Below are 12,764 nucleotides of genomic sequence, written 5' to 3'. Positions count from 1 at the left end.
CTGACTAAATTTCATACTGGCCGTAATTCCGTTGGTTTCAACTGTCTATGGGTGTGTACGTGCAAGTTGATTGGCCCATGATTTCAAATCTGTAGAGAATGATAAGCGGCCAGGTGGTTTGTAGGAAGGCCAGAGGGCATCTGGTGATAAAGCAGAGGTGTTGTGGGAAGTAACTCCATTTGCTGACGATTGTAAACACATGGTCAACCTGTGGTCGGCTTTGGGCTCCAGCCCTGGGCTTACTCCCATGCCACGTGGGCTTCTGCCCAAGGCCCCTCTGTCTTGGTGGATTTGGAAGAAGCCTGTCAATCCAAATTGTCAACCTTCACTGGAGCAGCCGTCTTCTCACAAATCCAAGAAATTTCAGCACTGCAGCGAGAGATATAAATATTCCCTTTTTGAAAATAAGCACATCCTTTGGATCCATTGATCTGGGCAAGTTCTTTAGTATTAAATCTAGAAATTAACAGATTCAAAATTAATGATAAATTTTGGATTTGGAGTTGATCTCCGTTCAGTATTCTCAGTTGCTCTCACACTGCCTTATTGTTTATCCAAATTCCAAACAACTTTTGCCTCCACTAAACAGCAAAATTCCCCAAACTGGCACATCTGGGTACTTTGACCTCAAGCTAATCACAGTCTCAGGTAGCTTTTTTTTTTTTTTTTTTTTTTTTTATAGTTTGGGAACTTTAAAAAGAAAAAAATATCACATTCTGTGTAAAAAAATATTACACTATACCGTGCACAAACACAATTTTGCATATGTGGGGAGTAATGAGAGAACAAGACAGAAGGAAGAAAATGATGATTTAGATGTGGTTAGAAATTCCTCTGCTAAGAAACTGGTAACTCTTAAGTTATGTAAAAAAAATTATTTTGTGTGCCCAACATTTTTTTTTTTTTTACAAACAACCTGCATTACACTGCCATATTCTTTTCTTTAGGACTAGGTATATTGAATCTGGTTTAAAAGTTTTAGCTTTTTTTTTTTTTCCTATTGATTTGGAAGGCAGAGCAACATGGAGAGATGGGGGAGAGAAAGAGAGATCTTTCAACCTTTGTTTCACTGTGCAAATGCCTGTCATGGCCAATGCTGGGCCAAGGTGAAACCAGAAGCCCAAAAGTTCATTCTGATTTCCCATGAATGGTGGCCACCCAGGCACTTGGGCCTTCACCTGCTGCCCCCCAGGGTATGCGTCAGAAGGGGAACCAGGACTTGCATCCAGGCCATGTAATATGGGATGCAGGTGTCCCAACCCGCAGTGTGTAAAGTTCCTCCTTGGTGTGTGAAAGTTTAGCCTTCTGTATGTGTTTGCTCACAGCGAGCTTTGTCCCCTGTGTCCCGACGGTCACAACAGCTGAGGATGAAGTGCCGGTGTAGCTGACGGGAGTTGCTGAGACCCTAGAGCCCTGCTGGGGGCTCCCTCCCGTCCATGCTTTAATCAGAAATAGGAGGAAGGGCCACGGAGGATTAAAAACTCTTTGACACGAGGCTAACTTATGCAAATTGAGCTGGTCTTGTTTGCAGTAGTGTAAACTTCAGTCTAAGCGGCCACACCTCAATCATTTCTCACCCGATATTGCTCCAATTACAAAAGCATTGTGATAGTTTGCCTTTGTATATCACTTCATGTGTGCTTTTGCTGTAATTGTGCAACACCGGAGTGGTTGATTGCATATGATAATGATGTCATGAGAGGAAAGGTTGCTGTAAAAACAGCCACGTTGGGAAATGCATGAACCCAGGACACTTGTAGGCATAAAGGAACATACATGTCATTGATTGCTATTTGAGGATTTTGATGTGTCACAGCTGAAGCAATTATAATCCAGTTTAAGAAAACTGTGGCAACTTGCAGTAAAGGAGCTAGCTATCTGGATTCATCACTTGTTGGAGGAGGCAAGTACAGAAAAATCTCTCTCCAACAAGAAGCAATGATTTGACATTTCACCCAACTACATGTCATACTCAAATGTAAATATAATTCTATCATTTAACCATGGTTGCAATGAGGGCTGTTCCTCAAAATGTTGGGTTTTGTAGTCATTGAACAGGTTTTGCAGATGCTAATGCTATGGTGCAGTGAGTTCTGCTGCCATCTGTAATGCTGGCATTCCATATTGGTGTTTCTGGGTTTGAGTCTCAGCTGCTCTGCTTCTTATCCAGCTCCCTGCTGATGTGCCCGGGAAGGCAGAAGAAGGTGGCCCAAGTTCTCTGGCCCTGCCATTCATGCGCAGGATGGAGTTCCTGACTTCCGGCTTTGATCTGAGCCAATTGTTCTGGTCATTTGGGGAATGAATAGCAGATGAAAGTTCTCACTCTTGCTTTCTCTCTCCTCTCTCTTTTGCTCTTTCAAATCAATCGTTTTTAAAAAAAGGACTCTTGAAGAAATGTGTGCTCCCTTAGATATTTTTAAATTAGTTTCTATTTTTCATAACTTTAAATTCCTCACTGTGATACTAATTATTTCTTGAGAATCAGTTCTGAGCTACTTTCTTTTTAAAAATAGCTGGAATTTCCCAATAGAAATGGACATGCTATTGCTTGTTCTTATGAGAAACTCCATCCATTTGGATCATAGAGGTTGGAGAGCCAGAGTAACTGAGTGATTGAGTGTGTGATCATAGAGTGCTCAGTTCTGTTTCTGTCACTTCTGAGCTTGGTGGCCTGAGGGAAGTTATCTCTGTGGGATGATATTGTTATCCCATCATTATTATATGTATTATATATGTAATTTAAATAACTATGTTGAACAGATTAAAGGTCAGTGCCTTGGCATGAACTTGTCACTTGCCTTCCAACACTTGTTACTAAAGTTCTCCTTTCTTTGCAGGTGCCATTCCCTTTTTTGTTCCTAGATTTATAATTCTTAGAATATTTTCTCAAGATTCCAAGGAATGCTTGATTCCTCTCCTCTCCGCCCGCCCCTCCCACTTCCCAGCTTCCACTAGAGACTTACAAAGATGGGGAAGGGATAGAGCCATCTTCCCAAAGCCAGTTTCTGCCGGAATGATCCCATGACAATCCCAGCCAAAAGAAAGACGATGTGGGCAGTGGCTGGGATTTAAGATAGTTCTGAAAGGCAAAACAGGGAAAAGTTGTGTGAGAGCCACCGTTCAGTCTGCAGAGACAAAATGTGTGGGGATAGCCACTAAATTCCTCTATGACTGCGCATTTAAAATGCACTGACTTTTTGTCCCTTGTGTCAGGAGCATTTTTTTTTCTCCCTTTTATTGCATGTATCCAAGGAAGGTGATTCACTCATACCTTTTCTTCCCAGCTGTCTATCTTTGCCAGGGTGGAGTTCTTGTCCATGCAGTCCTTTCGACTATCAGTCCAGGTTTTCTCTTCATTTGCCATAAAATAATAACAACTGTCTTGGTGCCACTGCCATGTCTCAGGGCAAGGGTTACATCTGTGGTCTGCAACAGAAATCACAGCCGACAACACAGGCTCTGTGACTGTGCACCGACTGGGGGCCGATCATTTCATCGGACAAGAACTCTGAAACCATCACTGATTTAGGAGATTCTGAAAACAACAACACCACTGGTATGGACTGAGACAAGGAGGAGTGTTTGGCTGCTGGACCCAGAGTTACCAGCCATGCTTCTTTCGCCAACAGGATCGTCTAGACTCCATTAGTAAAATGAGGGGCTGGAACATCTTAGGCTGGTATCATTCCAAGATACTTCAAAAATATTAAGTGGATGTATATGGTCTCCGTCTCCTGTAAATTTAGTGGGATGTCCCTGAGGGGGTCATGGGACGACATACTTCTCTTGACCTCTGAGGTGGTGTACTTGCCCAGCTTAAACTAGAGAAGCAGGTTCAGGGTGATGGGTTAGCAGGTCTAAATGTCATTACCTGACGTGTGGAGGATTAGCTCCTCGCAGAGTTTGATGGCTAACTGGCCCTGCCTCTTCAAGAGTTTGGAAATCTGTGATTTGAGAGATTTTTCCTCCATGGTTAAGTTCCCAGGGTGACTCAGTTGCTGGGATAAGTTGTCTTGCTGTTGATGAGCAATTTTCTGAAGCCTATTCAATTCCTCTGAATCTGAGTTCATTTCATTTGACATCTGTAAAACTCCAAGACACAAGAGACATGTTGATGTATCCTTAATAGCCATAGGCAATTCTCACACAGAAACATATCCTGCATTTAAAAATATTTATTAGTAGCTTCCCAACAAAGATACATCATGGACGAAACACACCAGACACCTTTCTGCTCCAAACTGTTTATAGCTCATCTATAATTTTGTTCCTCCTATTGTTTCTCATCTTAGTGAATTAAGCATTACACATCTCTGACTATGTAACTAAAACGAATGTATAATGAGATCATCCTAGGCTGTGTGATTTTGTCATTCATTTTGATGGCATGCTGTGGATATTTTCTGTATTTGGATTTAATTGTTCTTTTAATGGAAATAGTCTTCCTTGCAGCAACTGTATCTCAAAATACAGTCTGCATATCACATGCGTCACAATTGCTTGAGGTACTTACTTTGAAAAAAAAAAAAAAGAAAACAGATTTCAATGTAGTGCAGATTATTGCTGGTCCTGTATTCACAAATTTGCATGTTTTTTAAAGTACTTCAGGCCATTCAACAGCACAATAAATGTAAGAGCTGTTACACTAGAAGCATTGCATTTTTAGGAAAAAAAGTTTTAACCTTTGGTGGTGAATCAATCAATATGTATCAGTGCTACTTCATCTTAAAAATATACATCATCACAGAAGAACAACTGCTAATTGACTGGTTCCTGAATATTTATTAACTGTGCAAGAATACCACACTGAGTTAGAAAGAGGCAAGAAGCAGCATAACCTGCATTTACTTGTCCGAAGAGGTATGTCCAAATCCTAAAGACCCCTGAGATCTCACAGAAACAAAAATAAATGAGTGGAACTGAGATGTTATTCCTCAGCAAATAGAGGTTTTTTTTGGCTGAAATCTTCTGCAAGTATATGCCACACACTTAACAATATTATGTTATGCATGTGGTCATTTTCCCACTTACTGTTAGATCAGGACTTGCTAGTTATCCATTCTCAACTGCCCAATGATGGCTCAGGATCAATAGAACATTCTGTTTTGATTATAATACCTGGGGGTGGGGCTTTCACTGTTGGGCATGCTCTCCCTTCTGGTTGTATGTGACTCTCACACATACAAGTCAGTTGTTGCTGCTGCTTAGCTGGTTTGTCTAAACTAGGAAGGTCTCCTGGGTGAGCAGGTGAAGTTAGTCTTATGCGAGGTCTTTGCAGTAAAGGCGATGGCGTGCCTGTCCTTGACTAGGTCTCCTTTCACTCTCATCATTGGAATAATAAGTGGACATGTACCTCCTATTCTAACCAACAAGCAGAAAAGTAAGAATCTTCATCCTAGTCCGGTCCAGTTAATCAAGAGAAGGCAAGGCATTTGGGGTAAAATCCCAATGAGAATAAAGCATGCTCCTGCACATTCTGAAGACACAGGGAACGGGACAGATCAGAGGCAGCAGAATCATGTCAGAGGATTCAGGATGCTTTTAGAACCTGAGATTGGCCAATGTGTCTCCTCATCACTTTTCTTGGGTTTGATGCAGAGATACTTACACATAATCCCCAAGGTCACCAGCCCCGCCAGCAGCATCAGGCAAACGAGGAGCAGTCCCAGGGCAGCCTGGCGCCATGTGGAGGAGAGAGTTGTGGGTCCTACAGAGAGCAGACAGAGACATGAAGCAGACGGACGGCGTCGAGCTGCTACACTTTGTTTAGATTTATGTGTTTTTATTGGACAATCAGATACACAGAGAGAGGAGAGACAGAGAGGAAGATCGTCCATCCATTGATTCACTCCCAAAGCAGCTACAGTGGCCAGAGCTGTGCCAATGAAGCCAGGAGCCTGAAGCCTCCCCCCGGTTTCCCACACAGGTGCAGGGTCCCAAGGATTTGGGCCATCCTCGACTGCTTCCCCAGACCACTGATAGGGAGCTGGATGGGAAATGGAGCCATCCGGACTAGAACTGGTGCCCATATGGGATCCTGGTGCATGCAAGGCGAGGACTTTAGCCACTAGGCCACTGTGCCAGGTCTCCAATCTCATTTTCAAATTCTAACTGTAACCAGTGAGGAGAAGCGAAGTATGACCATGGTACATGGAGATTGTATGACTCTATCTGAGCCATTGGGCCAGTTATGAGGACCCAAATCCAGGATTAGGAAGGTAAGCAACTATGAGACCCATTACTATATAGAAGGAGTAGGAATGCTAAAATGTGAAGAGTTGACCCCTGGGTCTAATCTGTTCAGTTTTCATTCATCATTTATCAGATGGTACGCACATATAGCAGGTATAGGTCATTTTTAGTAGAAAAAGCTATTTTAAATATAGACTTTGGGGTGGATACTGGGGTGCAGCGAGTTGAACTTGAGACTCCCACATCCTGTATCAGGGTGCTTTGGTTAGAGCTCTGGATGTTCTGAGATTCCAACCCAGTTTCCTGCTAATGTACCTGGGAAACAGTGGACCAAACACTTGAGTTTGCCCTCCCCACATGCGAAGTATCTAGATGGAGTTCCTGGCTTGCGGCTCCTGCTCAGCTCTGTCCGTTGATGCCATTTGAGAAATTAATTGGAATGGAAATCTCTTGCATGCCCTGTCTCTCCCTCACTCTTTCTCTGTCACTCTGCCTTTCAAGTAAATAAAACTTGTTAAGCAGAAATCAATTTTATAAAGCAAGTCAAACAACCTGCCTGGTAGAAATTGGTAATCTTAAAACCTTGAGTCTCTCCTAGTGCCAGCATCTTTCAGAGAAATAGTTTACACAACATCTCATTCAAAAAAAAAAAAAAAAAAAAAAAAAAAAAGAAAGATTTACAGAAGAGAAACCAGAGCTTGGGATGGCCACAGCTCAAATCCGAAGGCCTGGGTTGCAGTCTCGGTCCTGCCCCGGCCCTGGTTCCAGCTTCCTGCTGGTGCAAGCCCCGGAGGGCACAGGTGATGACTTGAGTGCTGAGTCTGTGGCAGGTGTGACAGCCCTGTGAGCACTGGACCAGCAGATGGAAGAGCTACCTCTTTCTCTCTCCCTGTCGCTCTGCCATTCAAATAAACCGAAAATATTCCCTGTGTGACTCCGTAAGGTATGAATAGCAAAGATGATATGTATCAAGAGAAGTCTTTGTCCAATCAAAACTTCACAGCAACATAACAGCTTCCCGGAGCAGTGGTTTGACAAAATTAAGGGAGGCTCTGAAAGCCATCTGTTTCCTCCTCAGCATTCCCTCTCCTAACAGTGGACATTTGTCATTTGGTTAAAAAAAAAAAAAAGTGGTGTTAAAGGGTAAAGAATGTTTTCCACGAGGACTCCCTCCTCTATTCCACCCTAAACTCCATTTTGGAGCCTCCACAGCACACTGCGTTATCAGATTGGCAGGCTTGAGGCAGCACCTCAGGGAGTTAACCACCTGCCAGCCCCTGGGGGCCCAGCTCACTTTCTCTAGGCTCTTACCTCGCTGTTCTCTCAGGTTGTTTGCATGCCGGTTATTTCTCGCACCAGTGGAATCCTGAAGTGTGAGTGTCGCATAGGTCACTTCGCCGGACATCGTAGAAGGCAGCCCCGCTGTGAAAGCAGTAATGAACAACGCCAATCTCCAGGGCTAAGAACAGCGTGTACTTTTCAAGGCTGGGAATAGTTACACGACACACTCATTGCCTGCCGTAAGAGAAGAATTAGCCACAAGTCGGTTTCTCCGCAAAGTGCAAGGGAGTGGTCCAACATTTCCCCTGCAGAATGTTACAGACCTCAACTGCTTTGTGCTTGCCATAACAATGCGCAGAGGGGTGCTGAGGGCAGGGCAACTGGGCGTTCACGAGGGAATTCTTTGGAGGTTTCAATCAGAGTCAAGTTGTCTGAGGTTGGCTAAGCCTGGAAGGAGACAGATCTGGTTTGTATTCTCCTATTGCACTTATTGCGCACAGATACTAAGACACACACTGGGTCCTATGTGGTTGGCCATTGTAAGAAATCCAAACGCACGTGTGATGGTGTGGGTGAAGAAAGTGATGGCTAATAAATCTGGGAACGAGGCAAACATTTTGCCTAGCAATTAAGAGTGTTTGTGAACTGGCATTGTGGTGTAACAGGCTAAGCCACCCCTTGCAACACCAAGATCCCGTATAGACACTGATTTGGGACCCCACTTCTCCACTTTGTTTCCAGCTGCCTGCTAATGGGCCTGGAAAGGCAGGGGAAGATGGCCCAAGTAGAAGACCTAGAAGAAGCTCCTGGCTACTGGCTCTCAACCTGGCTCAACCTCAACTATTGTGGCCATTTGGGGAGTGAACCAGCCAGTGGAAGATCTGTCTTCTTTCTCTGTAACTTTGCTTCTCAAATAAATCTTAAAAAAAAAAAAAAAAAAGTCTGTGACGCTTGCAAGTCCATATCGGAGTGTTTGGGTTCAAGTTCAAGGCCCGATTCTGGCTTCCAGCTGATGCACAGTCTGGGAGGTAGCAGGTGGTGGCTCACGAACCGAGTACCTTCCAATCCCATGGGAGACACAGATTACATTTCTGGCTCCAGACTTTGGTCCAGCCCAGGCTATTATAGGCATTTGTGGAGGAGTGAATTCTTTCTCTCCTCCTGAAAATAAAATACAATGTAATAAAATGAAAACTGGATATGAGTGAGAATTCTCTCCTACTATTGTTTCAAAGTTCCCAACAGAATAATCCTCCCACAGATAACAACTGGTACTCCAGGACAAGATTTTTGAAATAACCACCCGAAGTTTCAGGCAAGTGCATAAGATAGACACATTCTACAGAGGGTTCATAGCGTATCTTTCTGTTTGCTTATATGTATTTGAATGTGGTGACAGCCCACAGTTACCGTCTTGCATGGGAGCTAATATTTGTAGAAAGCTTGATAGCATTCAAGCTTGGAAAAAAATCAGATGGAGTTGGAGCGAACATAGCCACAGATAGTGCTGGGATGACTGCCCACTCGCAAAAAACACTGGCCCTGGGGAATCGCTGCTGTGTCTAACCCTGGTCTAACCTTGAAGCTTTTTCTTCCATTTTTAAAAAAAAATTTTGCTTTTTAAGATTTATTTTCATTTCAAAGGCAGATTTACAGAGAGGGACAGATCTTCCACCTGCTGGTTCAATCCCCAAACGGCTGCAACGGCCACAGCTGAGCTGATCCAAAGCCAGGAACTTCTTCCAGGATCCCAAGGCTTTGGGCCGTCCTCTGTTACTTTCCCAGGCCACGAGCAGTGAGACAAATGGCAAGTGGAGCAGCCAGGCCCACATTCAAGCTTCTTGAAGAAACGATTTCTGTGTATTTCAATAATAAAGCTGGATAAAATAGCCTGCTGTGATCTTCTCTTTCTTAGGCCTAAAACTTCCATGAAAAGATGTTTTCTACAAAATCAGACGCACTGCAGGAGGATTTATTCTACATTGCTGTAAGTTGCAACGACATGGCATTTATTTATTTATTTTTGGATATGCAGTTGCTCCTCTAGTCACAACACTCATAAGGTTCACAGGGATCTCAGAGACCACACCCACTTCCAGTTGTGCCTGTGTTTCCCAAGACTGGCCGACTTACCAGAAGGTACATTGTCTAGAGCTGGGGGCTGGGAGTGGATGTTTGGAGCAGAGCTTACGACACTGAGTGGGATGTCCATGCCTGGTTGGAGTCTTGGTCTCACAGCTTCCAATCCAGTTTCCTGCTAATGAGTACCCTGGAAGGTAGCAGACTGTGACTCAAGTACGTGGTTCTTAGCCATCTGCCTGGAAGATCCAGATTAGATTCTGGGTTCCTGGTTTGGTCCTGGCCCAGCCTCTAGTGTTGTGGGTTTCGGGGAGTGAACAGGTGAAGAGTAGATGGAAGATCATGCTCTCTCTCTTTCTCTATCTCCCACCTGTGGGTTTTCAAATAAAATGAAAATATGCACTTGGTACAGTAGCCTAGCGGCTAAAATCCTTGCCTTGCATGCGCCAGGATTCCATATGGGTGCCGGTTCTAATTCTGAAACTAATCTAAACCCACTTCCCATCCAGCTCCCTGCTTGCGGCCTGGGAAAGAACTGCCCAAAGCTTTGGGACCCTGCACCTGTGTGGGAAACCTGGGAGAGGCACCTGGCTCCTGGCTTCGGTTTGGCTCAGCTCTGGTCATCGCAGCTGCTTGAGGAGTGAATCAACCGATGGAAGATCTTCCTTTCTGTCTCTCTTTCTCTCTGCATATCTGACTTTACAATAAAATTAAATAAAAAAAGAAAAAGAAAGAAAATGAAAATAAATACATCAGAACCTCCGCTTGGGGTAGTTTCCAGGACAAAGGAACATGGCACACATGATGAAGATTGAGGCCTGGAGAGGAAGATGTTATTCCGCATTATTTGAGTAGCCTTAGTTTAATCATAACCATAATTAAAATTGCAAGCTTCCCTAAATATCAGTAAATCACATTCTTTCACCTTATGTAGGTAAAATAATTTAAATTAAAAAAGAAAATTTATTAAGTTATGGTCAACAGACAAGCATTCTCTGAAAACAAAATGAGAAAAGCACATAACGCTCTTTCTCTTTCATAACAGGAAATCCTAGCCTTTTCCAAAGTTAAGAATCTTCAGCGAATACAGGGAAGGCTAGTAAGTCAAAGGCGAAACAACAATTTCAATGCAGAGGGCTGAAAAAGGGAACAGAATTGCCCTGAACGAAAGACCTGGGGCTCTAGCCTGCAGCAGGTGCGCGTGCGAAAGCCTGGGGTGTGGCGTCACCAGCTGCCGAGGACCTTCCTTTCAGACTTGGAGTTGTAAAACACCTTGTAGTCAACAGTCCTTCCTTTTGGACTTGCTCTTTTACACACCCACTAGTCACAATTATACACTGATCAGTGGGTTTTTTTTTTTAAGATTTATTTATTTATTTGAAAGGCAGAGTTACAGAAAGAAGGACACACACAGAGAGAGAAAAAGAGAGAGGAGAAAGAGAGTGAGAGAGCAAGAGAGAAAGAGAAAGAGAAAGAGAGAGCAAGAGAGAGAGAGAGAGAGAGAGAGAGAGAGAGAGAGAGAGAGAGAGAGAGAGAATCATCAATCCACTGGTTCACTCCCCAAAGGATTGCTACATTTAGAGTTGGATTGGTCCAAAGTCAGGAACCAGGAGCTTTCGCTGGGTCTCCCATGTGGGTCCTGGGAATCAAGCAGTGGGGCCATCTTGCACTGCTTTCCAAAGCACGAGAGTGGGAGCTGGATCAGAAGCAGAGCAGCTGGGAGTTGACCAAACCAGCATCCACATGGGAATGCCAGCACTGTGGGCTGCAGCTTTGCCTGTTACACCACAGCGCCGGCGCCCACTGATCAGTTTTAGCTACGTGTCAGGCATCCTCCTAGTTTCCTCTCTGATTGCCTCTGAACTCTCACTGGGACTCTGACATCCTTTACTCATTCTTCAACAGAGTCTGGGTGACAGCTACCGTGGAAGACAGCACAATGTAGTAGAAAAAATCAGAAACTGGCAAGATGGTACTGCTTGTTACAAGTCTGCTCCCAGGAAACCCTTATGTTTCTTAAACTGCATTCCTCACATTTTTAAAACGAGATTTTGTTTTTATTGCAAAGTCAGATATACACAGAAGAGGAGAGACAGAGAGGAAGATCTTTCGTCCGCTGATTTACTCCCCAAGTGAGCCACAACAGCCAGAGCTGAGTAGATCCGAAGCCAGGAGCCTGGAGCCTCTTTCAGGTCTCCCATGCAGGTGCAGGGTCCCAAGGTTTTGGGCCGTCCTCGACTGCTTTCCCAGGCCACAAACAGGAAACTGGATGGGAAGCAGGGCTGCCGGGATTAGGACCAGTGCCCATATGGGCTCCTGGTGCATGTGCAAGGTGAGGACTTTAGCTGCTAGGCTACTACGCCGGGCCCATTCTCACATGTTTAAAGTTAGGATGACAACGCCCATGGTACTTGTATTCATTCATGTAACAAATACTAAACAGGTGGCCCATCAGTCTCTATTTAGGACCAGGGAATACATTACTTTGGAGATAAATGGGGTTCAGGAGTGTTCCATTCAGGCAGAAAGAGGAGAGGTAGCACTGGAGCAAGGCAGGGCCTCCAAGCTCTCTCCAGATGGCTTACAGGAAGTTCCAGGAGGGCAACTCTGCTTGCAATAGTACTCTCAGAGGGCCAGTCCACTACAAACGTGGAACAGTTAAATCTATGAGAGTCCAATCTGAGGATATTCCTGATATAAGCAGAACTTTGCTTATTATCATACTAAATTTCTGCTTGGGAGGTTAAGACATTGTCCCCATTTTCTGAGCAGAAAATATGCCAAGATTTATTTATTTCATGAAAATAAAATTACTCACACTCCTATCATGCACCTGACACATTGATATTTCCAATGTTTCCAAAAAAGGGCATGGTCACAGGTTATATCTAAACCCCGCCCCCAACCCTACCTTTTTTGGATAGTAAATTAAGCCCAGACACCACCCCTAATGGCTCCTGATAGTATAAAAGGATAGCTTCAGCCATGTGGAGGGGTCTTGTATTGTTGTGTTGTTTTTGTCATTGTCTCCTACTGCCACTCGAGCTTGTCTGCATTTATCTCTTGAGTGTGCACGTTTCCTTTGCTATAGGTAAATCCTGACTTCCCGCATACCTTTATCATTCCATCCTGAAGTCTTCTGTGGGTGGAGAGAAGATCCTAGAATAAATCTAGGCCACGGCCGTTGCCCACAACACACCAGCCAGGAGTTT

The 12,764-nt window shown here is 44.1% G+C and overlaps 1 protein-coding gene across 1 annotated transcript; it reads right to left on the bottom strand.

Moving 5' to 3' along the window:
- Nucleotides 1–276: 276 nt before the first annotated feature.
- Nucleotides 277–5,709, bottom strand: CLEC12B (C-type lectin domain family 12 member B). The gene is made up of 5 exons (XM_058655853.1): nt 5,609–5,709; nt 3,872–4,082; nt 3,272–3,426; nt 2,964–3,079; nt 277–456 (listed from the first exon to the last, which is right to left on the bottom strand). Exons 2-5 carry the CDS (start codon nt 4,080–4,082, stop codon nt 306–308), a joined length of 633 nt encoding a protein of 210 aa, XP_058511836.1. The 5' UTR covers nt 5,609–5,709; the 3' UTR covers nt 277–305.
- Between the last annotated feature and the right edge of the window lie 7,055 nt (nt 5,710–12,764).

This window comes from Ochotona princeps, chromosome 27 (assembly GCF_030435755.1).
Source record: "Ochotona princeps isolate mOchPri1 chromosome 27, mOchPri1.hap1, whole genome shotgun sequence".
NCBI classification, from domain to species: domain Eukaryota; kingdom Metazoa; phylum Chordata; class Mammalia; order Lagomorpha; family Ochotonidae; genus Ochotona; species Ochotona princeps.
Note: the sequence above shows the minus strand (reverse complement) of the source record. Positions and strands in the feature narration are given on the sequence as shown.

Excerpts from the sequence above, each read along its gene's own strand:
- CLEC12B (XM_058655853.1), bottom strand. The coding sequence starts at position 4,082 with ATGTCAAATGAAATGAACTCAGATTCAGAGGAATTGAATAGGCTTCAG. Across the intron at positions 3,427-3,871 it reads GCTAATCCTCCACACGTCAG|ACCACAGATGTAACCCTTGC; the intron begins GTAATGACATTT and ends TTTCTGTTGCAG. Across the intron at positions 3,080-3,271 it reads TAGACAGCTGGGAAGAAAAG|AACTATCTTAAATCCCAGCC; the intron begins GTATGAGTGAAT and ends TTTGCCTTTCAG.